This window comes from Enhydra lutris, unplaced genomic scaffold (genome assembly GCF_002288905.1).
Source record: "Enhydra lutris kenyoni isolate GAN:26980312 unplaced genomic scaffold, ASM228890v2 scaffoldscaffold35, whole genome shotgun sequence".
Classification (NCBI taxonomy): Eukaryota; Metazoa; Chordata; class Mammalia; order Carnivora; family Mustelidae; genus Enhydra; species Enhydra lutris.
Genome location: NW_019154119.1, coordinates 3,229,189 through 3,254,129, shown reverse-complemented (window position 1 = coordinate 3,254,129; position 24,941 = coordinate 3,229,189). Strand labels below are relative to the sequence as shown.

Below are 24,941 nucleotides of genomic sequence, written 5' to 3'. Positions count from 1 at the left end.
TTTCGCTAAGCATGATACCCTCTAGTTCCATCCACGTCGTCGCAAATGGCAAGATTTCATTTCTTTTGATGGCTGCATAGTATTCCATTGTGTATATATACCACATCTTCTTTATCCATTCGTCTGTTGATGGACATCGAGGTTCTTTCCATAGTTTGGCTATTGTAGACATTGCTGCTATAAACATTCGGGTGCACGTGCCCCTTCGGATCACTACGTTTGTATCTTTAGGGTAAATACCCAGCAGTGCAATTGCTGAGTCATAGGGTAGTTCTATTTTCAACATTTTGAGGAACCTCCATGCTGTTTTCCAGAGTGGTTGCACCAGCTTGCATTCCCACCAACAGTGTAGGAGGGTTCCCCTTTCTCCGCATCCTCGCCAGCATCTGTCATTTCCTGACTTGTTAATTTTAGCCATTCTGACTGGTGTGAGGTGGTATCTCATTGTGGTTTTGTATTTCCCTGATGCCGAGTGATGTGGAGCACTTTTTCATGTGTCTGTTGGCCATCTGGATGTCTTCTTTGCAGAAATGTCTGTTCATGTCCTCTGCCCATTTCTTGATTGGATTATTTGTACTTTGGGTGTTGAGTTTGCTAAGCTCTTTATAGATTTTGGACACTAGCCCTTTATCCGATATGTCATTTGCAAATATCTTCTCCCATTCTGTCAGTTGTCTTTTGGTTTTGTTAACTGTTTCCTTTGCTGTGCAAAAGATTTTGATCTTGATGAAATCCCAATAGTTCATTTTTGCCCTTGCTTCCCTTGCCTTTGGCGATGTTCCTAGGAAGATGTTGCTGCGGCTGAGGTCGAAGAGGTTGCTGCCTGTGTTCTCCTCAAGGATTTTGATGGATTCCTTTCTCACATTGAGATCCTTCATCCATTTTGAGTCTATTTTCGTGTGTGGTGTAAGGAAATGATCCAATTTCATTTTTCTGCATGTGGCTGTCCAATTTTCCCAACACCATTTGTTGAAGAGGCTGTCTTTTTTCCATTGGATATTCTTTCCTGCTTTGTCGAAGATTAGTTGACCATAGAGTTGAGGGTCTATTTCTGGGCTCTCTATTCTGTTCCATTGATCTATGTGTCTGTTTTTGTGCCAGTACCATGCTGTCTTGATGATGACAGCTTTGTAATAGAGCTTGAAGTCCGGAATTGTGATGCCACCGACTTTGGCTTTCTTTTTCAATATTGCTTTGGCTATTCGAGGTCTTTTCTGGTTCCATATAAATTTTAGGATTATTTGTTCCATTTCTTTGAAAAAAATGGATGGTACTTTGATAGGAATTACATTAAATGTGTAGATTGCTTTAGGTAGCATAGACATTTTCACAATATTTATTCTTCCAATCCAGGAGCATGGAACATTTTTCCATTTCTTTGTGTCTTCCTCAATTTCTTTCATGAGTACTTTATAGTTTTCTGTGTATAGATTCTTAGTCTCTTTGGTTAGATTTATTCCTAGGTATCGTATAGTTTTGGGTGCAATTGTAAATGGGATTGACTCCTTAATTTCTCTTTCTTCTGTCTTGTTGTTGGTGTAGAGAAATGCAACTGATTTCTGTGCATTGATTTTATATCCTGACACTTTACTGAATTCCTGTACAAGTTCTAGCAGTTTTGGAGTGGAGTCTTTTGGGTTTTCCACATATAGTATCATATCATCTGCGAAGAGTGATAGTTTGACTTCTTCTTTGCCGATTTGGATGCCTTTAATTTCCTTTTGTTGTCTGATTGCTGAGGCTAGGATTTCTAGTACTATGTTGAATAGCAGTGGTGATAACGGACATCCCTGCCGTGTTCCTGACCTTAGCGGAAAAGCTTTCAGTTTTTCTCCATTGAGAATGATATTTGCAGTGGGTTTTTCATAGATGGCTTTGATAATATTGAGGTATGTGCCCTCTATCCCTACACTTTGAAGAGTTTTGATCAGGAAGGGATGCTGTACTTTGTCAAATGCTTTTTCAGCATCTATGGAGAGTATCATATGGCTCTTGTTCTTTCTTTTATTAATGTGTTGTATCACATTGATTGATTTGTGGATGTTGAACCAACCTTGCAGCCCTGGAATAAATCCCACTTGGTCGTGGTGAATAATCCTTTTAATGTACTGTTGAATCCTATTGGCTAGTATTTTGGTGAGAATTTTTGCATCTGTGTTCATCAAGGATATTGGTCTGTAGTTCTCTTTTTTGATGGGATCCTTGTCTGGTTTTGGGATCAAGGTGATGCTGGCCTCATAAAATGAGTTTGGAAGTTTTCCTTCCATTTCTATTTTTTGGAACAGTTTCAGGAGAATAGGAATTAGTTCTTCTTTAAATGTTTGGTAGAATTCCCCCGGGAAGCCATCTGGCCCTGGGCTTTTGTTTGTTTGGAGGTTTTTGATGACTGTTTCAATCCCCTTACTGGTTATGGGTCTGTTCAGGCTTTCTATTTCTTCCTGGTTCAGTTGTGGTAGTTTATATGTCTCTAGGAATGCATCCATTTCTTCCAGATTGTCCAATTTGTTGGCGTAGAGTTGCTCATAGTATGTTCTTATAATTGTCTGTATTTCTTTGGTGTTCGTTGTGATCTCTCCTCTTTCATTCATGATTTTATTTATTTGGGTCCTTTCTCTTTTCTTTTTGATAAGTCTGGCCAGGGGTTTATTGATCTTATTAATTCTTTCAAAGAACCAGCTCCTAGTTTCGTTGATTTGTTCTATTGTTTTTTTGGTTTCTATTTCATTGATTTCTGCTCTGATCTTTATGATTTCTCTTCTCCTGCTGGGTTTAGGGTTTCTTTCTTGTTCTTTCTCTAGCTCTTTTAGGTGTAGGGTTAGGTTGTGTACCTGAGACCTTTCTTGTTTCTTGAGAAAGGCTTGTACCGCTATATATTTTCCTCTCAGGACTGCCTTTGTTGTGTCCCACAGATTTTGAACCGTTGTGTTTTCATTATCATTTGTTTCCATGAATTTTTTCAATTCTTCTTTAATTTCCTGGTTGACCCATTCATTCTTTAGAAGGATGCTGTTTAGTCTCCATGTATTTGGGTTCTTTCCAAATTTCCTCTTGTCATTGAGTTCTAGCTTCAGAGCATTGTGGTCTGAAAATATGCAGGGAATGATTCCAATCTTTTGATAACAGTTGAGACCTGATTTAGGACCGAGAATATGATCTATTCTGGAGAATGTTCCATGTGCACTAGAGAAGAATGTGTATTCTGTTGCTTTGGGATGAAATGTTCTGAATATATCTGTGATGTCCATCTCGTCCAGTGTGTCATTTAAGGGCTTGATTTCCTTGTTGATCTTTTGCTTGGATGATCTGTCCATTTCAGTGAGGGGAGTGTTAAAGTCCCCTACTATTATTGTATTATTGTCGATGTGTTTCTTTGATTTTGTTATTAATTGGTTTATATAGTTGGCTGCTCCCATGTTAGGGGCATAGATATTTAAAATTGTTAGATCTTCTTGTTGGACAGTTCCTTTGAGTATGATATAGTGTCCTTCCTCATCTCTTATTATAGTCTTTGGCTTAAAATCTAGTTGATCTGATATAAGGATTGCCACTCCTGCTTTTTTCTGATGTCCATTAGCATGGTAAATTCTTTTCCACCCCCTCACTTTAAATCTGGAGGTGTCTTCAGGTTTAAGATGAGTTTCTTGTAGGCAACATATAGATGGGTTTTGTTTTTTTATCCATTCTGATACCCTGTGTCTTTTGATTGGGGCATTTAGCCCATTAACATTCAGGGTAAGTATTGAGAGATATGAATTTAGTGCCATTGTATTGCCTGTAAGGTGACTGTTATTGTATATTGTCTCTGTTTCTTTCTGATCTACTACTTTTAGGGTCTCTCTTTGCTTAGAGGACCCCTTTCAATATTTCCTGTAGAGCTGGTTTGGTATTTGCAAATTCTTTCAGTTTTTGTTTGTCCTGGAAGCTTTTAATCTCTCCTTCTATTTTCAATGATAGCCTAGCTGGATATAGTATTCTTGGCTGCATGTTTTTCTCGTTTAGTGCTCTGAATATATCATGCCAGCTCTTTCTGGCCTGCCAGGTCTCTGTGGATAAGTCTGCTGCCAATCTAATATTTTTACCATTGTATGTTACAGACTTCTTTTCCCGGGCTGCTTTCAGGATCTTCTCTTTGTCACTAAGACTTGTAAATTTTACTATTAGGTGATGGGGTGTGGACCTATTCTTATTGATTTTGAGGGGGGTTCTCTGAACCTCCTGGATTTTGATGCTTGTTCCCTTTGCCATATTGGGGAAATTCTCTCCAATAATTCTCTCCAATATACCTTCTGCTCCCCTCTCTGTTTCCTCTTCTTCTGGAATCCCAATTATTCTAATGTTGTTTCGTCTTATGGTGTCACTTATCTCTCGAATTCTCCCCTCATGGTCCAGTAGCTGTTTGTCCCTCTTTTGCTCAGCTTCTTTATTCTCTGTCATTTGGTCTTCTATATCGCTAATTCTTTCTTCTGCCTCATTTATCCTAGCAGTGAGAGCCTCCATTTTTGATTGCACCTCATTAATAGCTTTTTTGATTTCAACTTGGTTAGATTTTAGTTCTTTTATTTCTCCAGAAAGGGCTTTTATATCTCCCGAGAGGGTTTCTCTAATATCTTCCATGCCTTTTTCAAGCCCGGCTAGAACCTTGAGAATCGTCATTCTGAACTCTAGATCTGACATATTACCAATGTCTGTATTGATTAGGTCCCTAGCCTTTGGTATTGCCTCTTGTTCTTTTTTTTGTGGTGAATTTTTCCGCCTTGTCATTTTGTCCAGATAAGAGTAGATGAAAGAGCAAGTAAAATACTAAAAGGGTGGCAACAACCCCAGGAAAATATGCTTTAGCCAAATCAGAAGAGATCCCAAATCGTGAGGGGGGAGAAAGGGGATAAAAAGAGGTTCAGAAAGAAGAAAAAAAAAAAAAAAGAAAAAAAGAAACAATTAAAAAAAGAAAACCAATAAAGAAAAAATATAAAAAGGAAAAAAATATATATATATTAGATAAACTAGTTAAAAAACGTTAAAAAAGAAAAGGGTAAAAGTTAAAAAAAATTAGCAGAAGAAGAAAAATAAATTGAAAAAGAAAAAAAAATTAAATTAACTGCAAGGCTAAAGAATCATGGGGAGAAAGCCATGAGTTCCGTGCTTTGCTTTCTCCTCCTTTGGAATTCCGCTGCTCTCCTTGGTATTGAAACTGCACTCCTTCGTAGGTGAACTTGGTCCTGGCTGGGCTTCTTGTTGATCTTCTGGGGGAGGGGCCTGTTGTAGTGATTCTCAAGTGTCTGTGCCCCGGGTGGAGTTGCACCGCCCTTACCAGGGGCTGGGCTGAGTAATGTGCTCGGGTTTGCTTTCTTGCTTTCGGGAGCTTTTGTTCCCTGAGCGCTTTCCGTAGAGTTCTGGAGGGCGGGAATGAAGATGGCGGCCTCCCAGTCTCCGGCCCGGAGGAGCCGAGAGCCCGGGGCCCCTCTCCTCAGTGCGCCCTCAGAGAACAGCGCCGATTTACTCCCGTCACCCTGGCCTCCGGCCGCGCTCCGAGCTGACCGAGCCTGCGACCGGTTCAAGGTAACCCCGAGCTGAGAGTCACTCCTCGGCTCTGTCTCTGTAGCCGGCTTCCCTGTTCTAATACCTGTAAGCTCTGCGACACTCAGACACCCCCGATCCTTCTGTGACCCTGCGGGACCTGAGGCCACGCTGACCCTGCGTGGGCTTCACCCCGGTTAAGCCTCTGGAGTGATGTCCCTCAGCGGAACAGACTTTTAAAAGTCCCGATTTTGTGCTCCGTTGCTCGCCGGGAGCCGGCCCCTCCCCCCGCGGTCTATCTTCCCGTCGCTTTGGATTCACTTCTCCGCCAGTCCTACCTTTCAGAAAGTGGTTGATTTTCTGTTTCTAGAGTTGCTGTTCTTCTTCTCTTCGATCTCCCGTTGGATTTGTAGGTGTTTGCAATCTTTAGATAAGCTATCTAGCTGATCTCCCGCTACCTGAAGTAGTCTCAGCTGCTACTTCTCCGCCATTTTGACTCCTCCTCCTAAATAGTATCTTTTAATGAGGAGATAATTTATTTTCAATAAGATCCAACTTACCAGTTTTTAATGGCTCGTGAATTCTCTAAGAATTCCTTGCCTGCTCCAAGGATATGAAGATATTTTTCTAAGCCTTCTTTTAGTAGCTTTACGGTTTCAGCTTTTATGTTTAGATTTATGATACATTTCAAACTGGTTTCTATGTAAAGTATGAGGAAGGGGTTGAGGTTATTTCATATAAATATACAGTTGTTCCAAAAGCACTTGTTAAAAAGATTTTCTCTTCCCAATTCAATTTCTTTTGTGTCTTGTCAAAAAGAAGTCATTTGACCTTATACATATGAGTTTACTATATGGATCACCTATTTGTCTATCCTTTTGCCAATATCACACTTTCTTGATTACTGTGGCTTTCTGTAAGTCTTGATGTCAAGTAGGGTTAAGTCCTTCAACTTTGTTCTTTTTAAAGACTCTTGGTTTTTCTAAGTCCTCTGGTTTCCAAATATATATATATATATATATTTATTTTAAGGCTTTACCCATTTATTTGACAGACAGAGATCACAAGTAGGCAGAGAGGTAGGCAGAGAGAGAGGGAAAAGCAGGCTCCCCACTGAGCAGAGAGCCCGATGTGGGGCCTGATCCCAGGACCCTGGGATCATGACCTGAGCCAAAGGCAGAGGCTTTAACCCACTGAGCCATCCAGGTGCCCCTCCAAATGTATTTTAAAATCAGTTGGCCAATTTCTTCAAAGTCTATTGGGATTTTGACTGGTACTGAATCTATAGATTAATTTGGAAAAATGTGCCCTCCTAATTATACTGAATCTGAATATTCCATGGCACACCTCTCCACTTACTTAGGTTTTCTTTAATTCCTCTCAACAATATTTTATAGTTTTTAGTCTTAACATCTTTCATTCAATTTATCCATAAGTATTGGATGTTTTTTAATCTTATAGTAAATGGTGTTTTTTTCCTAAGTTTAGTTTTCTAATTACTCACTGCTAGTAGATGGAAATATAATCAATTTTTTTAAATTTATTTATTTGAGAGAGAGGCAGTGAGAGAGAGCATGAGCGAGGAGAAGGTCAGAGGGAGAAGCAGACTCCCCGTGGAGCTGGGAGCCCGATGCGGGACTCGATCCCGGGACTCCGGGATCATGACCTGAGCCGAAAGCAGTCGTCCAACCAACTGAGCCACCCAGGCGTCCCTATAATCAATTTTTTTACATTGACTTTCTATTCTGCAACACTGCTATAAAGTCATGTATCTGTTCTAGGAGTATTTTTTGTAGATTCCTTAGGACTGTCTTTACATAATCATGTCGTCTGCAAATAACAACAGCTTTACTTCTTCCTTTCCAACATTTATGCCCTTTTCTTCTTGTTATGTTATACTGGCTAAGACCTCCAGTACAATTTTGAATTGGGGTAGTGAAAAGTGGACACCTTTGGTTGTTCTCAATATTAGGTAGGAGAAATACTCTAAAATTTAAACTTTCAGTATAATATTAGTTACAGGGTTTTTGTAGGTGTTCTTTATCAGATTGAAGAAGCTTCTTCAACTCCTAGTATATTGAAAAATGTTATAAAAAATGGGCACAGTATTGTCGAATACTTTGTCTGCAGCTGTTGAAATGATCTTATAATTTTCTTTTTTATTTTTTTTTAAGATTTTATTTATTTATTTGACAGACAGAGATCACAAGTAGGCAGAGAGGCAGGCAGAGAGAGAGGGGGAAGCAGGCTCCCTGCTGAGCAGAGAGCCCGATGTAGGGCTTGATCCCAGGACCCTGGGATCATGACCTGAGCTGAAGGCAGAGGCTTTAACCCACCGAGCCACCCAGGCACCCCTAATTTTCTTTTTTAAACTGCTAATATGGTGAAATATGTTGGTTGATTTATATATTAAATGAATCTGCACTCCTAAGATAAACCTCAATTGATTGTGGAGTACTCTCCTTTTTACATACTGCTGGCTTCAATTTGGTAATAATATTTTGTTAAAGATGTTTTCATCCATGCTTATGAGAGAATTTGGTTATTGATTTTGTTTTCTTGTAATGGCCTTTTTTGTTTCTCTATCAGGTTACAGTAGCCTGATAAAATGACTTGGAAAGTGTTCCTTCCTCCTTTATTAAGAATTTGTCAGGTTGTTATTATTTCTTCCTTAGGTATATGATAGTACTCTCCTCTGAGCTTACAGTTTTCTTTGTGGAATTTAATTACAAATTTAATATCCTTAACAGACTTAGGACTATTTAGATTTTCTATTTATTCTTAGGTCAGTTTGGCTAATTTGTCTTTTCTTTTTTTTTTTTTTAAAGATTTTATTTTTAAGTAATTTCTACACCCCACATAGGGCTTGAACCCACAACTTCAAGATCAAGAGTTACACGCTCTACTGACTGAGCCAAGCCAGGCAGCCCTAATTTGTATCTTCCAAGGAATTTGCCTATTTCATCTAGGTTGCCAAATTTATTAGCAAAAAGTTGCTCATGATATTCCCTTATTATCCTTATAATATTGCAGGGCCTATAGCAATGCCCTTTCTTTCATTTGTGTTTTTTTTTTTTTTTAAGAAGATTTTATTTATTTATTTGACAGAGAAAGAGACAGTGAGAGAGGGAACACAAGCAGGGGGAGTGGAAGAGAAGCAGGTTTCCTGCTGAGCAGGGAGCCTGATGCGGGGCTCGATCCCAGGACCCTGGAATCATGACCTGAGCCAAAGGCAGATGCTTAACGACTGAGCCACACAGGCGCCCTTCATTTGTGATATTAATAATTTGTGTTTTCTTTCCTTTTGTCTTGATCAGGATTTCTAGGGGGTAATTAATTTTATTGTTTTTTAAAGAACCAAATTCTAGCTCTTTGACTTTCTTGATTTATTTTTTAAAAAGTATACTGTAGATAAAATAAATGCCTCTATATTCCCTTCCCTAAGCCCACTCCTCTCCTTCTGTTTCTGTAGTTTCATGTATACCATCACCCTACCATTTATATATTAAAATAATGCTAATTTCTGCTACTCTACTAGGACGTCCCATTTACTCACCACGTTTCCTGCTTCTGCAGCCAGCCGGGCAGCATAGCGAGCTATAAGTCGGTGTTCCTCATCCAGTCGGCTGGGACTGTCCAGGACACTGCCAAAGAGAAAAAAATTCAACAGGTGTCTATTAAACATTCCCTATCCTTGCTTTTCTCTTAGAAAGAACTGATGGGAGAAAGTTTGTAAAAAAGTATGGTCGCAAAAGAAACAGAGGCCTGGGTCATAGATACTAATGGTCTTCTGAGAAAGGTGGTTTAGAGAAATGATGAGACCACACGTGCCCTTTCTCTTCAGCAGCATCCCCCCTGCTCCTACACCATCAGAAGGGGGCACTTCTTTTTGAATGCAAGGTCTGGGAAAAGACAGAGCATCTGCAAAGTCTGAGGGGAGGGAGGATTTCTAATCAAATGTTTTGGGAAAATGCATAACTTTTAGACATAGGTCTTGAATTTAAAAAGACCAAGAGAAAACTAAAGCATCACAAAAAACGGAGGGCTGAAGGAAAGTATGCTTAACACTGGGCAAACAAAACTGAGGAGCTCAAGCAAGGGCAGGTCCAACCTACAGTAAAGTTGGAGATGAATCCATGGTATCAAACATTCGCTTTCATGCTTCTTTTCTGTCTTTTACCATGTTTGTTCCACAATTATAGCCCCATTTTCGAGTGAATTAATTCAGTCTATTACTCTTTCCTAAGAGTACCAGCACCCTAACTTTAAGGTCTTTAAGACCTACGTAGGTGGGCTCTCAGATGCTGCTGTGCCTGGATGAAGCGTTCTTGAGTAGCAGGCCAGCAGATGAAGCGTTCTGGAGTAGCGGGCCAGCTCTGTGCATACGTGGTACAAGGACCTTTCGATTGGATCATGAAATAACTGACTCCTTTGGTTTAGCATGTTACACCAACTCTCATTCACCCATCGCAGGGCACTCCCCGATCAATAGGGACTGTGGCTACAGAATTGTTTGTTGAAGTCTGGCAGGTGTTTTAAGGTAACAGAGGTGATGATGACTGATCACAGATGGGTGTCGTGGCCTGCTTCTACTGTGGCCCTCGTTTCTTGGCCTTCCAAAAACTTCTGCATGGAATTTAGCAACATGATGAGTAATACAAAAAAATTTAAGGACATGAGTCCAATACCCATCAAATCTTGTAATAATTACTTGGGGGAGGGAATCCAGGAAGGAGGAAGTTAAACTGATAGAGCTGTGTCTGACCTTTTCATGTATAGAATCAACTGGATTCTTCCTAGATTTTTTTTTCACCTTTCTCTGTTTCTATCGTTGTGGCTACTTCTTTAAGATTTATTTGGTCTTTCCTCTAGGATGGATTTTTTAAAATGTGCTTTCTTTTGCCTGTGCCACTTCTGAATACTTTATAATTTGAGGTATGCAAACGTGAGTCTGTATCATCATCCTCTAACAAGATGATCTTGTAATAAGAATATGCTACCATCAGTCAGCTTTAACACACTAGAGTCAAGGCCCCAAGGTCAAGGCTGAACTATAATATTCGTGCCTTAAAGTTGTTTGTTGGAAATAAGAGAACTACCTTTATCTTTAAAAAAAAAAAAAAGAACATTTACTTATACAAGTGGATAAAATTAAAGAGGGACTGGCAACCTAAGAAGTGAGACTTAGAGCGGCTGCCCTTTGTATTGGCGAGGGATATAACTAAAACTTCATTTTTTCCTCTGTGCAAAAAGGCTCCCCTTCTTCCACCATGTTCCAACTCCCTAGGAAGGTTAATTCTACTTGTCATTTATATACCCAAGTGTGGACAACATGGTTGCTTTAATTGGCTATGCTTTCCAGCCAGAAACTAGAACTTTATGTTGATGAGAGGTTTTAAGGTCGATGAGAATTAAGAGGAAAATTAGAAAGGTTCCTTATTTTTCCGCTTGAGCTTTCATTTTCAGAATTAGCCAGGAAATTTCTGCCTTCTTTGAGGAAGCATGAAGCTCAGTTCCTTACTACAGATCAAGAAGAGATGGAGTACTCACCCAGTCCTCGCGTTCTGCCCGGACTCTCGGCCACCAGTTCCTGCTCAGGAAGCCTAAACCCTAAGCCAGGATGCTTAAGGACCTTAGCTAAACCTCCCACAAATTTTTGGGAGCTGAAATATCAGGTTGCAATCTCTGCCACCATTCTGCTTCTATTTTCACCATGGAAACTTTTAATCACCTGGACAACTGCCCTTACTGATGAGAAGTGAGCTGTCCTGCCAGGGATGAGACAACTTTATTCCTAGAGACCCACGGAGCCGGGACATACTGCACAGAAATACTGCTGGAGAGACACTCTTGGGTGACATGATGCAGTTATTAGGCCTCTCCTTCCTTCCTGGAGGAAAAGCCTGTTAAATGTACTTGGGAAGTAGGAAAGTAGACTTTAGAGTTAAATAAATGCCCCAAAATACCAATACTATTTAGTCACACTGGCTAAACTATGGGAAATGGTATGAAATATAATACAGAAAATAGTCCTTTCCAAATATGTATTTTTTCACATGATTATTTATTCTTGTCATCACAGGAAATAAAAACAAGGTCAGCTCACCTTCTCACGAAGCCAAGGCATGGTCTGGGCAAAACTAAGATCAAAATGTAAGGCTCCAGACTCCCTTAAGTGCTTCGTTAATAAATTAGGATTCTTCTCTAAGAATAAGAGTCTATCTGCTGCTATGTAGAGACTGTGTAGAGATTACTTTAATTTTCCCTGCTGTTCTCCCTGCAGACCGGTGGTAGGTAAGCCTACCTACCAAAGTGGATAGGTAGCCTTGGGTCTACCTGAATATAACAGCATTTAGTTTGGTATTAATTCTTTTAAAGGGTTAACTTTGCTGTAGTTCGTGGTTATCCAACGTTTTTCTATCCTGACCCACTGAGGAGTCAGGCATATTCCCACATTAACAGTGAGTCACTACCAGTAGTTTTCAGAGCAAGGGGAATATGGAGTTATTATAACGTGTCTAATGATCACATGTGGAAGCACAAATCATTTGGGAAAAGTCTCCCTCAGGTGGCAATGACCCAGCACCACTGTTGCAAACCACTGGTTTAAGTAATCAACAGTGATAGATTCGGGGGAAGAGATGAAGTTGTAACATGCAGAGATTTACAGCGCGATGGTATCAAAGTTTAGACACAGTGAGATATCTGCGGGATGATCAACCCTACGCTCTGAATGTCAACAGAAAGGTTTCGATATTTAGTCAAGAACGATCAGTGAGAGGTTGCCTCAAACAGCTCTGTGAATGTGCATCTTGGGGACAGCATAGCTGCTGGAGATTTACATGGCCTTTCAGTGTAAGCTCAGGGACGTGAACTCCACTTCAAAACAGCATTTCTGACTCTATGTTTAGGTAAGTGCCTGGGCTTGGCAAGGCTTCTTCTCTTTCAGAAGTTAATGCTTTAGCAATTATTTCAACTCTGCCAAAGGTAGCCGGTAGCGTCTCAAGAAAAACCCCCCATGCAGAGCTTTTTCCAGCTGGCAAGGCCAGGTAACAAGGCTCTCCCTCCCTCTGACCAGCCCGTGGCTGCCCGCCTGCTGCCGCTGCTCTACCACTGACCGTGCACAGTGCTGCAGACGGGCCACATAGGAGGCTATCAGCGCGTGCTCATCGGCCGAGTGACTGGGTATGTCCTGGCTATACTGTAACCTAGGAACAACGGAGGCAAAGACAGCAAGCACAACACACACACACACACAGAGCGAGAAATGAACATGGATTAAACTGGGCAAACTTCAAAGAAAAATAGAAAAAAAAAATCATGATAAGGAAAACAATAAAAAAACCCACAATGCATAATGGAATATGGTGTTAGACCATAGAAAATACATTTCACCAATCCTTTGAACAAAAGCGGTGTCTTAGGAAACAGCCTTCGCTGACTGACTCTTCAGCCTCTGAACAGGAGAAACTAAGGAGGGGTCACCAGGAAGCCTTGCCCACCAATCTTATCTAGGTTCTGGGCTCTGGGATGGATGCTCCTTTGGGGAATGCCCAATGGCAGGAAAACAGGCAGAGTGGGTCTATTTAACATCACCAAATGCCCCCTGATGTTTTAATAGCTTTTGTCTACAAGTAAAGAATTTTTAGGATTACTTCATGATACCAGTTAAACCCTTTTGTTTCTATAAGGACATTGCCTTTAGCATCATTCTATTTTCTCCCATAAAGCTGATACTCACACCAAACTTGTCAGAATTATTCCTCATTGTAAGACAACACTGCACACATTCGGAGGCTTTTATAGACATTCAGAACTGAGGTCTTTAAGCCCAAGAGTTTCTAAAAATGTTTTACTCCAGAAATGTTAACACATGCACAAAATGGAGAATAAATTAATGACTACTTTCCATGTACCCATCACCAAAGTTCAACAAAAACTAACATTTGTCAACTTATTGAATATATTCTTCCTTCACTCAACTTTTTGTCTAGAAAGAGATGGCTGAAGCAAATCCCAGACAACTTATTATTTCACTTGGGAATACTTAATTTACACAACTACAGTGCCATCATCACACCTAAAAAAATTAACAAGAAAATTTTAACTCAATCCCTCTGAAAATTTCCTCAAATCTTAAAAAACATCCATCTACATTTAGAATCAATATTCCAACAAGGTCCACACACATTGCATTTGGTTGATAATGTTTCTGTTCTTTAATCTGTAACAGTCCTTCCTTTTCCTTGTTTCTGTCATGTCATTTATTTGTGAAGAAAGCAGGTTATCTAGTAGCATACCCAACATTCTGGATTTAACTGTTTCCTTGGTGCCATTTAAGTTGTTTCTCTACACCCTGTGGCTACAGCTAGAGATCTGATTAAAGCTTTTGCTTTCATTTCATTTTTTGAGAAGGGGCTAGAATCTGTTGTAGGTAATATGGTGCACTTATACATCAAATAGGGGACACACAATGGAATAAAAATATTGCTCACTGGATTCAGACGTTATTGATTACATCTCTCCATTATAAAGTCCCCCATCAACTTTTCACCTAATGGATTTATCATTTACTGATGATTTTGACTAGATTCATTATTTCTTGGGTGGGGGGGGGCGGGTTTATGAAGACCCGGTTTCCAATTTTATCATCTTTTCTGCATTTATTAGTTTTCTCTCTTTGCTTATCTTGAAATATTAATAATTCAGAAAAGGTAAAACAAATGGTTGGCATTTCTTACTATTTAACAAATTTCAGAACAATGAATTAGTACCCTAGCAACCTCCAATGGGTACCAAAGAGTTTTCTTTTTTTAGTATCATTAAGAACTCATAGATTTTCATTTATCTGATTGCTACAATCATCTTTTTGATGCTCAAATTGTCCTATCTTTGGCCAGTGGGAGCTCCTGTAAGTAGGCTCCTGTGTTAATCTAATATAGCCATTAGATATCATCAGCTTCCTTGGTTGGCACAGTAAGATGCCCCAGTCTCATCTTGTGTATGTCCTGCCCCACTCTTGGAATCAACTATTCCTTCAAGGACTGCAGGTTCCTTTTACCAGGAAAGAGTGTTTAGAGGTCACAGTTAGCGTACTAGGGTGCTCCTTGTTCCTGGATGATCACTGTTTCTAGAATTTTTCAGTCGATAAAGCTAGGAAATCTATATATTTTAGAAGGAATAAAAACAGGTTCTCTCACTACTTTCAAACGCCATTCAATTTTCTGCTAGCTTGCATTGTTTTTTTAAGATTTTATTATTTATTTGAGAGAGAGAGCACGCAAGGACAAGCAGGGGGAATGGCATGCAGAGGAAGAAGCAGACTCTCCACTGAGCATGGAGGCCGATGCGGGGCTCAATCCCAGGACCCTGGCATCATGACCTGAGTGAAGGCAGACACTTAACCGACTGAGCCACCCAGGCACCCTGTGTGCATTTTTTTTTTTTAAAGATTTTATTTATTTATTTGACAGAGAGAGATCACAAGTAGACAGAGAGGCAAGCAGAGAGAGAGAGGGAAGCAGGCTCCCTGCTGAGCAGAGAGCCCGATGTGGGACTCGATCCCAGGACCCCGTGATCATGACCTGAGCCGAAGGCAGTGGCTTAACCCACTAAGCCACCCAGGTGCCCCTGTTTTTAATGAGGAATCACTTCAAAAATCTTATCTTTCTTCCACTGTATATAACATCTTTTTTCCTCTAGATGCTTTTAATACTTTTTCTTCATCACTGGTTTTCAGCAATTTGACTGTGATGTACCTTGGTATGGTTTTCTCTGTTTATCCTGATATAGTTTGTTGAATTTCTTGTACTTATGGGTTTATAGTTTTTATCAAATTTGTAAAAATTTACCTGGAAATTTGGAAAAAAATATTTCCTGAAATACTTTTTCTCTCTTCCCTCTTTTCCTTCCTCCTCTCCTCTCCTCCTAATCCTGTTAGGCTGGTTGCCACTGTCCCAGAAGTCTTGGAGGTTCTGTTCATTTTTCAGCATTGTATTTTGGATAGTTTGTATTGCTATGTCTTTAAGTTCAGTGGACTTTTTCTTCTGTAATTTCTGATATACTGTTAAATCCATTCATAGGCTTTTTCATTTTGGGTATTATCTCCTTCAACTCTAGAAGTTCTATTTTTTAATTTAAGACTTTTTGTCACTGAAGTAGAATATGTATGCAGAAACTTCCAATTATGTTTATAGGTGGTTCTTTTTTATTTCAATTTTTTTCCTCATTATGCTAATATTTTCCTTTACATTTTTGGTATTTATTGTGCTTGGGTTTTCATTTAAGATTTTTATTTATTTATTTGAGAGAGAGAGAGAGAATGAGAAGGGAGGACAGGTGAGGGGGGCAGACTCCCTGCTGAGCAGGGAGCCTGACATGGGGCTCAATCCCAGGACCTGGAGATCATGACATGAGCCAAAGGCAGACACTTAACCCACTGAGCCACCTAGGTGCCCCCTCTTATGGCTGTTTTGAAGTTCATCTCTGTTCATTGCATCATGACTGTTATTTCTGAATCTGTTTATATTGACTAATTTTTTTTTAAGATTTTATTTATTTATTTGACACACAGAGAGAGAGATCACAAGTAGGCAGAGAGGCAGGCAGAGAGAGAGGAGGAAGCAGGCTCCCTGCTGAGCAGAGAACAGAGGCCCTACTGTGGGCCTTATCCCAGGACCCTGAGATAATGACCTGAGCCAAAGGCAGAGGCTTAACCCACTGAGCCACCCAGGTGCCCCGACTAATTTTATTCTGGTTGCAGAACATAATTTCCTGCTGCTTTCTGTGTCCTCTAAATTTTTATTGGATGATGGAAATTTTGAGGATTATGTTGTTGAATGTCTGGATTTTGTTTTCTTCTAAAGGATCTGGTAGCTAATTTACTTGTGGACGGATTTGTCCTTTTGAGGCCTATGTTAAAGTTTCATTAGTACAGATGTAGGGTAACTTTTATCTAGGGCTATTTTCACCCTGCTCCTAAACTGTGGCCTGTCTGGGGTCTTTACCGAATGCTCCTAGTGTTTGATGATGTCACCACTCTGGTTGGTTGGAACTCAAACAACAGGCTGAGCTTGCGTAGCTTTTCCACTTTCCAATCTCTGGGACCTGTTCTTTCCCAGATAGTTGTTCTTTGGTGGTCTTGTGAAATCTCGTTCTATGCAAATGTAGCTTAGTTAAGGGACCTATGTGCAGGTTTATGGAGCTCTTTCCTGCATTCTTCCTTCCCTCTGGTGTTCCTCTTAGCAAATTCCAGCATTCCCAAACTCCAATCTCTCTCTCCTTATTCTCAGCAAATAGGGCTTACCCTGCTTGTCTCTAGCACTAGACTTTAGTAAATGCCTCCCAGTAGAAAGCCTGGGCAATGATTGGGCTCTCCTCATTTATTTCCTTTCCCGCAGAGAATGGTCCTGCCCTACTTAATGTCTAATTTCCGAAAACAGTTGCTTAGTTAGAATAGTTTTCTAGAAGTTTATAGTGGGAGAACTGATCTGACATCAGCTACTTCACCATGACCAGAGGACGTTCTCTCTGTAGTAACTCAGTTTTTTAAAGAAGATTTTATCAATTGATTGCTTTTAGAGAGTGTGCACAAGCAAGGGTTGTGCAGGGGAGGGGGCGGAGGGAGAGGGACAAGGAGAGTTGGTGCTGAGTGTGGAGCTGATGCGGGATAGTGGGGGGTGGAGGGGTTAGGTCTCATGACCCTGAGATCATGACCCTGAGATCGTGACCTGAGCAGAAATCAAGAGTTGGCTGCTTAACCAGCTGAGCCACTCAGGCGCCCCTGTAGTAACTCACGTTTATACTTCTGTAAAGTATTGGTCTATTTCAAACTAGAAATCAGAACAAAACAAAACTGCTTCTTCAGAAAACAGACTGAAAAGTAGCAGTGTTATAGAAGGCCGCCATAAGGGCTTCAACTTTTACGCCGCTATGAGAAGGTGCTGGTGGGTTTTGAGCAGATGCAGGGTATGCTCTAACTTCTCCTTTAATAAGATCATCTGCACTATGGAACGTGAAGTGTCAGAGAGTGGGGAAGAAGCAGCTAATTAGAAGCCTCCTACAACATTCCAGATGAGAGGAAAGAGTGGCTAGAAGGACAGTAGCTGCTGTTGAGGTGCTAAGAGATGGCAGTATCCTGGGCAGACTTTTACAGTGTTTTTGGAGAAAGCTGATCTAATGATCTGATGCCTTAGATGGGAGAAGCATCAGGGGTTCTCACGAGATTACCACTAACTGAGATGGGGAAGACTGAGAGAGAGAGAGGCAGGTCTGGTAGGGGGAGACCCGGAGCTCAGTTTGGAACATGCTAATTATGAGATTTTTATCCCAGTGGAGGGACTGACTAGGAGAAAGACCAGTGAGGTCAGAGCTAGTGAAAAGGTCTGGGCCGGAAAAAGAAGTTTGGAAGTCACTGGTATGGAGACAGTAGTGAAAGCCCCGAGTCTAGGTGGGGTCACCCACGGGGAGGACAAACAGAAAAGTGAGGTGGTCCCTCTGGCATACTAGCGTTTAGAGTTCAAGGAGGTTTGGAAAAACTAGCTGAAGGGGCCACGGAGGACGAGCAGGACTCCTGGAGGCAAGTACAGAAAGTGTTTCACGTAGAAGGGAGCAACTTTCTGTGTCAACAGCCACTGACAGATCAGCTCGGGCGAGTCCTGAGAGTTCATCACTGGATTGAACACCGGGCATGGCACAGGTCTCCTTGACAGAACACGTTCTGGAAGTGAACAGGAAGTGGGAATCTGACCAGGATGTCTTCTGAAGGGAATGACAAGAACGAAATCGGAAGCATTAATGGAACCAACAGTCCATTAAACTCCATTTTTAATTTTCTATGAAGATTGCTATTCAGAACTAGTGTCATTTGCCAAATAACTAGGGATCTAAACTAAAATGAAAAGGTTTTTTTTTTGTTGTTGTTGTTGTTGTTTTCAAAATGAAAAGCAGTATCAGGAGCGGTCTATAGTAAATCAGGAACTTAAGGGTCCATGGATTTTCTGACAATTCTGCGTTGGGGTGTGGGTCTTATGTTAGCTGTATGTGTGATATATATACTCACATTCAAAGATGTACCTGTTTTTCCCAGATTTAATTTTTTTGAATTTTTGAATTTTTGAATTTAAACACTTTCCTTTCGATAAAATGTAAATCTCTATATAATCTCCAACTTACATATAGGTTTTAGAAATCTGTTTTTCTAAAGCAAAATCAGTAGTGTGGAATAGTTTAGAATCCCATACAGGTAAAAAAAATACACAAAATTATAAGAAAAAAAGAAGACATAATAGTAGAATTTTATCCAATTAGATCAGAGGTCAGTAAAGGCAAGGCTGAGTAGAATAAACCAGAGTTAAAAGAGAGTGACAATGGTATGAGTACATCTCTGGCGGGGGAGGGGGGGTTGGCAGGGGAGGGGGGAGCTGGAGCAGCATTTTTTCCCTCCTGAGACACCCTCCCCACTCCACGCATTTGAAAACAAGCCTCCAGGTTCTTCCAAGGCACACTCCAGGGTGAGACCCGCTCTGCTAGAGGACGGGGGCTTTCAAGTCTCATGGCTTCAGCAGAAGCTCTACGGGCAGCAATACAGGGCGCCTTTGGCAGAAGTGAAGGGGCACCGCTGTGGGAAAGGGATGTGAGTGGTCAGAGAGGGGATCTAGGGTAAACTGTGGCGGGAACAAGGTCAGAAGCAGAGGCATCTGCAGCCCCGGGAGCAGGACTCACTACTAAGCAGGAGGCAGGAGAGCAAAGAAACCAGAGCCCGGGCTTTGGATGAGGCAGTCTTGGGTTTAATCCACACACACCGGCTTGCTGTATGAGCCTGGACATTAATCTCTCTGCTTCAGTCCCCTCATCTGTAGAATTATAACTATAATATGAAATCTACTTCACGTATTGCTTAGTTTAGAGAGTATAGGAAGGATTAAGGAAGATAATGTAGTTGTCATTATCAAGAAAGTACCTGTGACCTTATCAGAGAATGTCACATATGCTCTTTTGCTTATTCTTAGGATAATCTTACCAAAAAGGTATTACTGTAATCCCCACAACTTTGCATCTCCAGCCGTGACCCCTCTCCGGAGTCCCAGGATTGTGTACTTGAGGGCCTATGCAGCATCTCCCTGGGGCTGCCTAAAAGGCATCCCAAACCTAACATGCTTACACTGGAACCCCTGACTCTCTCCACCAACTTCCTCATCTGCTACACCCCCAAACCAGCTAGTTTAAATGAAAAGCATCACCCCTCACCCAACCAGCAAGCTCAAAGTGGACGGCTTCTGGCTTTCTCTCATTTCCTGAGGCCCCACATCCAAGCTGTTACTTGGTCCTGCTGGCTCTTCTCTGAAACCAGACCCTCAAGCCAGCCCCTTTCACAGTCCCCTTTGTCTCCCCCACCCCTTTCTCATCTGGAACGTCTCACCAAGTGCCACTGGGACCACCGACAGCCCTTGCTTGCTCTCCCCTTCCATTCTTGCCCACTAGAGTCAATTCTCCACACTGCAGGGCGTGATCTTAGTAAATCAATCTGGGGAGTGATGAAAATGTTCTAAAACTGATTGTGGTGATGGCCGCACAGCTCTGTGAATACACCGAAAACCACTGGGTGATACACTTTAAGTGGATGGATTATATGGTGAGTGAATTCTATCTCAATAACCTATTGAAGAAATAAATCAACAATTTTGAAACTGCTATCCATGCTACCAGGGCTAAACAAATAGGCACAAGGCTGGTGGGCGACAGAAGCCAGGTTTCTCACTGTGGGAAAGGGACAGATAACCAGGGGCAGGGGCGGCTAGAGGGAGCGATGAAGTACTGGAGTAGAACCAGATACGTCAGGATAACTCATGTCCTTGATTTCTCTGCTCTGAATGGACTAAGCAGGCAATGCTATAAGATGCCATGTGCTCACAGTAATTGAAGAAGAAAATCCTTTTCCTCACAGAGGAACTACTGATTAAGCGGCAAGATTTGGAGGAAAGAAGTAAGTTTTTGGATAAAGTCTGGTGAGTCTTCACCTTCAATGAGCTCACGGTCTATCTAGAAAGGCATCCAACAAACAGGTAATTACAGTATGCTGATATAAAAAGATGTTACGGATTACAGAGGAAGAACACTTTATCTAGTTTAGGGTATCAGCAAAGGCTTCCTGGAGGAGAAGGAAGAATTAGATGACAAAGTGAGGGGAATAAAGGGGAAGGGGGTGGGAAGGCATGAAAGGTTGGAAGCAGCTCGTGCAGAAACCTGCTTGGGAAACTGTAAATGATTTGAGGAGTTCTGTGGATAGAAGCCGAGTAAAAAGAGTGAAATAAGGCAGGGCTGGGGAGGCTGGCCACAGTCGCCTGGGAATAGCTTCATAAGCCACAAATGTCAAGCTGACAAATGTCAATTCAACCCACAAAAGTGATTTTCATGGCTGAATATATGATAGTTCTAGTAGCACTTCTGGTGGAAACTGGGCATTTGCGTCAGTCTCTGGAGCACCTACGAGGTGTGGGGCACTGTGCCAGGGGACGAGGACACCATAGTCAGCGGGACCCAGGCACAGCTGACTAATCCTGTAGAACTGTGCTACCACCAGCCGCATGTACCTGTTTAAATTCAAATTAATTCAAATTAAATAAAATTAGAAATTCACTTCCTGTGTCACATTTCTTTCTTTCTTTTTTTTAAAGATTTTATTTATTTATTCATGAGAGACCAGGAGAGAGGGAGGCAGAGGCAGAGGGAGAAGCAGGCTCCCTGCTGAGTAAGGACCCCAATGTGGGACTCGATGCCAGGACTATGACCTGAGCGGAGGGCAGATGCTTAACAACTGAGGCACCCAGGCGTACCTCTGTCACATTTCAAGTGCTCAGCAACCTCACATGGCTGGTGGCTACCATGCTGGTTTCCATGCTATTGGACAGTGCTGTGGAACAAAAGAACCACTGGAAAGTTTTGACCAGGAGAGTAACATCACTAGATCTGCATTCAGAAAAAACCCTCCGGTGACAAAGGAAAGAATGTTTTGAGGGTGAGACGGGGAGTAGACTAGAGATTTCCTAATAAGATCCACGAGAAAAAAGATTTCTTTTTTTTAACCACAGCATGGATTTGTTTTAAATATCTGCTTTACTACGGTAAGTGGAAATATTTTGATAGTTTGATGTTACAAGGAATGAAAAACCATGGTTAAACTGAACCACCACAGGAGTTTCAGCATCGCTATAGGGATTTCTGGTTAAATGTGCAAGCCCTTGGCATGTCACTACGAAGCAGGGTGATGCACTGAGTCAGCTTTTTCTTTTTTTAAGATTTTATTTATTTATTTATTTATTTATTTATTTATGAAAGAGAGAGCGTCCACGAGTGGGGGTACACAGGGAGAAGCAGACTCCCCCATGAGCAGGGGGCCCAAGGTGGGACTCAATCCCAGGACTCTGGGATCGTGACCTGACCCAAAGGCAGATGCTTAACTAACTGAGCCACCCCTGTGTCAGCTTCTTAACAGGACATATGGTCAAGAGGTAATAGACTTAACAGTCCAAGGCAGATGTAAAAAACGGGTAAAATTGTGTGTGTGTGTGTGTGTGTGTGTGTGCGTGTGCGTGTGTGTGGGTTCTTACTGGTCATTTGTTGGATCTGAGTACCTATCTGTTCTTTGCTAGTGTGAATCTGAGGTAGTTGGAAGAGTCTGGATTCCAGGAACTCATGCTAAGGTCTGGTTCCTCTGTGTCCCTTAGGCACTTCTAACTCAGCATAATCTGGTTCGTCTTGCCCAAATCTTCCTCCTGTGTTTCAACCACAAAGTACCTTAACTTAAGCCAGAAAGAAACCTAGAGGAGAATCATCTATCCCCTTCCTTAGCCCCCACATCCAAAACCCATGAGCCTGCCTTCACTTTCAGAGTCCCTCAGGCGTCTCACTCTGAACATGGCAACACTGAACTCATAGTTTTCCTCCCAGACCTGTTGCTTCTTCCCCTCCGTTCAGCTGACAGTCTATAATGGATGCAATTCTTGCTCATGTTGAGCACCTCTAGCCTGAGTCCAATGAGAGGAGGAAACTATTAGTTACTGTGCTTCTGTAAGCTTTAATTTTTCTTTTTTTTTTTTTAAGATTTTAAAAATTTATTTACTTGACAGAGATCACAGAGAGAGAGAGAGAAAAGGAAGCAGGCTCCCCACTGAGCAGAGAGCCCGATGTGGGGCTTGATCCCAGGACCCTGGAACCATGACCTGAGCCAAAGGCAGAGGCTTAATCCACTGAGCCACCCAGACGCCCCTGTAAGCTTCAATTTTTCAAACTTAAGGTTTACAGTATGGACTTGGAATACTCAAGCTTTTTCTTTGCCCTAACCTGAGTTAGAATTGCTGAAGGGTCTTTCTTAAATGCTTGAATGGAAATGGAATTTAATCCCAACCCAGAAGCAGCTGAAACCTGGCTGTCTGCCTGGGCCATCAGACGGACTTTGGAAATCTGCCAACACTGAGGACCCTACAGCCCCATAAGATTATGTGTTAATTTTCAATTACTCTGCTTCTCTGTCTTTCAAAAATAGATTGGAGAAAAAAGTAATTCTTGTGTTGTCTTGGAGAGATCTTCATGAAGAATTCATGCAAACTAGTTGTTTCATGCTCATGCTTAAATCCTCATTAATTCTTGCTTTTCAACCAAATGCTTTTTTAAACTTATTTTTTAAAATTTCTTTTAAAAAATTTTTTAAGTAAGCTCCACGCTGGGGATGGAACTCACAACCCTGAGATCAAGACCTGAGCTAAGATCAAGAGTCACACAAGAAATCAAATGAGCCACCCAGGAGCCCCTCAACCAAGCTCTTCTTCTCATTTCACAGGCAGGAAGAGCATCAGTAGCTGAGCTCACAAATGGAGAGTTTCGGGCTTGACCAATTTCGGTTTGCCTTTTTTAGTTGCGCCAATATTTTCAGTCTGTTATTTTCAGTGTAAAACACAGCACGTTGTGGCTTTTTTCATTCTGTAGTATTCTGTAGATAACAAGATAAAACCTTTACCTTGGCACCCACTCAGAAAGCCATTTTAATACTATTATAGTATAACTCATCTGTGTGTCTTCAGCTCAGATATAATATTTATACTATGGTCTCTTCTGGCCTTTAAAAAATGTGTTTCCAGGGCGCCTGCATGGCTCAGGCAGTTATGGGTCTGACTCTTGGTGTTGGCTCAGGTCATGATCTCAGGGTGGTGAGATCGAGCCCCCATCATGCATGGAGCCTGCTTGGGGTTCTTGCTCTCCCTCTGCCCCTGCACAAAACGCTTCTCCTACTGAAGTGTGTGTTAAAGTTAAAAACTTCTGACTGATAAAATCTTGACTTTTCTTAAGATTCCTAGCAACTGGTGACTACTCAGAATTAGTAGCTCTAAGGTTTGCCTTAGAGCTTAGAAGTAAACTCTTAAGGCTATCACCCAAAGACAGTGTTATGTCCCAACACAATACATCTTTATAAACTGAACAGAATAGAAAGCATTATTTAACCCTTGAGAGAAATAAAAATGAGGTGGTAGGGGGAAAAAGGGCCTCCTGAAACAAATCTATGCTAATGGAGGGGTGATGTAATCTACATATACAGTATTTTCCAGAAACCACACAATAAAGAAGGCTACAGCTACGTGTCTCTTCAGCATCCTACCTTCTCCACAGATAGCAGACCCCGCCTTCTTTGGAGACTGACCCTTACCCATTCAACCATGTTATCTTAGGTGGGGCCAGCAAAGAGAAGACCTAGGGTGAGTAACATGACCCATGACGGACCAAAAAGAACTTCCATTGGGATTTTTCAAGTTGGTACAAAGAGAGGGTCAATCACCGTAGGGTACTGAGGTTATGAAATATGAACACACAGGTGTCACACACGCCATGTGAAAGGTAGCTACACTCGGGAAGCAGCAGCCGACATACAACAGGGAAGAACAAGAAGCATGAGGGTAGCAGAGAGAGATAGGGAGACACCTAAGGGAGTCAGGGCTTCCCTGGCTCTCGTCATCCCTGAGGACCAGCCACAATAACACTCTGCCCTTCCCACAGTTTGGCTACAAAAACAAAAACCTTCAGGGGCACCTGGGTGCCTCAGTGGGTTAAACATCCAACTCTTGGTTTCAGCTCAGGTCATGATCTCAGGGTCCTGAGATTAAGCACCTGGTTGGGCTCCGAGCTCAGCACAGAGTCTGCTTCTGTCTCTTTCCCTCTGGCCCTCCCCCCACTTGGATGCACACACACTCTAAAATAAATTAAAACGAACCAAAAAACCTTCTTGTTTTCCCTAAGCTAATTCAAACCAAGCTTCTGTCACTTATAGCCAAGGGTTCTGACTAAAATAGAAACGGATACTCAAAGTGGAGAGTAACACTGAGGAGAACTCGCTGAGTCAAGCTGGGGTGTGGATGGGAGCAACTCTCCATCCCAAGGGG

At 41.6% G+C, this 24,941-nt stretch overlaps 1 protein-coding gene across 7 annotated transcripts in view; it reads right to left on the bottom strand.

Moving 5' to 3' along the window:
• The window catches only part of LOC111154095 (dystrobrevin beta), a 243,675-nt gene that overhangs the window by 54,160 nt on the left and 164,574 nt on the right, over nucleotides 1-24,941 (bottom strand). For 5 of the 7 annotated variants that reach the window (XM_022513473.1, XM_022513468.1, XM_022513471.1 and 2 more), the window contains 2 exons: nucleotides 12,633-12,722; nucleotides 9,071-9,158 (listed from right to left, as the gene is read on the bottom strand). In XM_022513473.1, coding sequence (XP_022369181.1) covers nucleotides 9,071-9,158; nucleotides 12,633-12,722 — 178 coding nt within the window. The remainder of the gene's footprint in view (nucleotides 1-9,070; nucleotides 9,159-12,632; nucleotides 12,723-24,941) is intronic. The other 2 variants (XM_022513470.1, XM_022513472.1) reach the window with 1 other exon arrangement.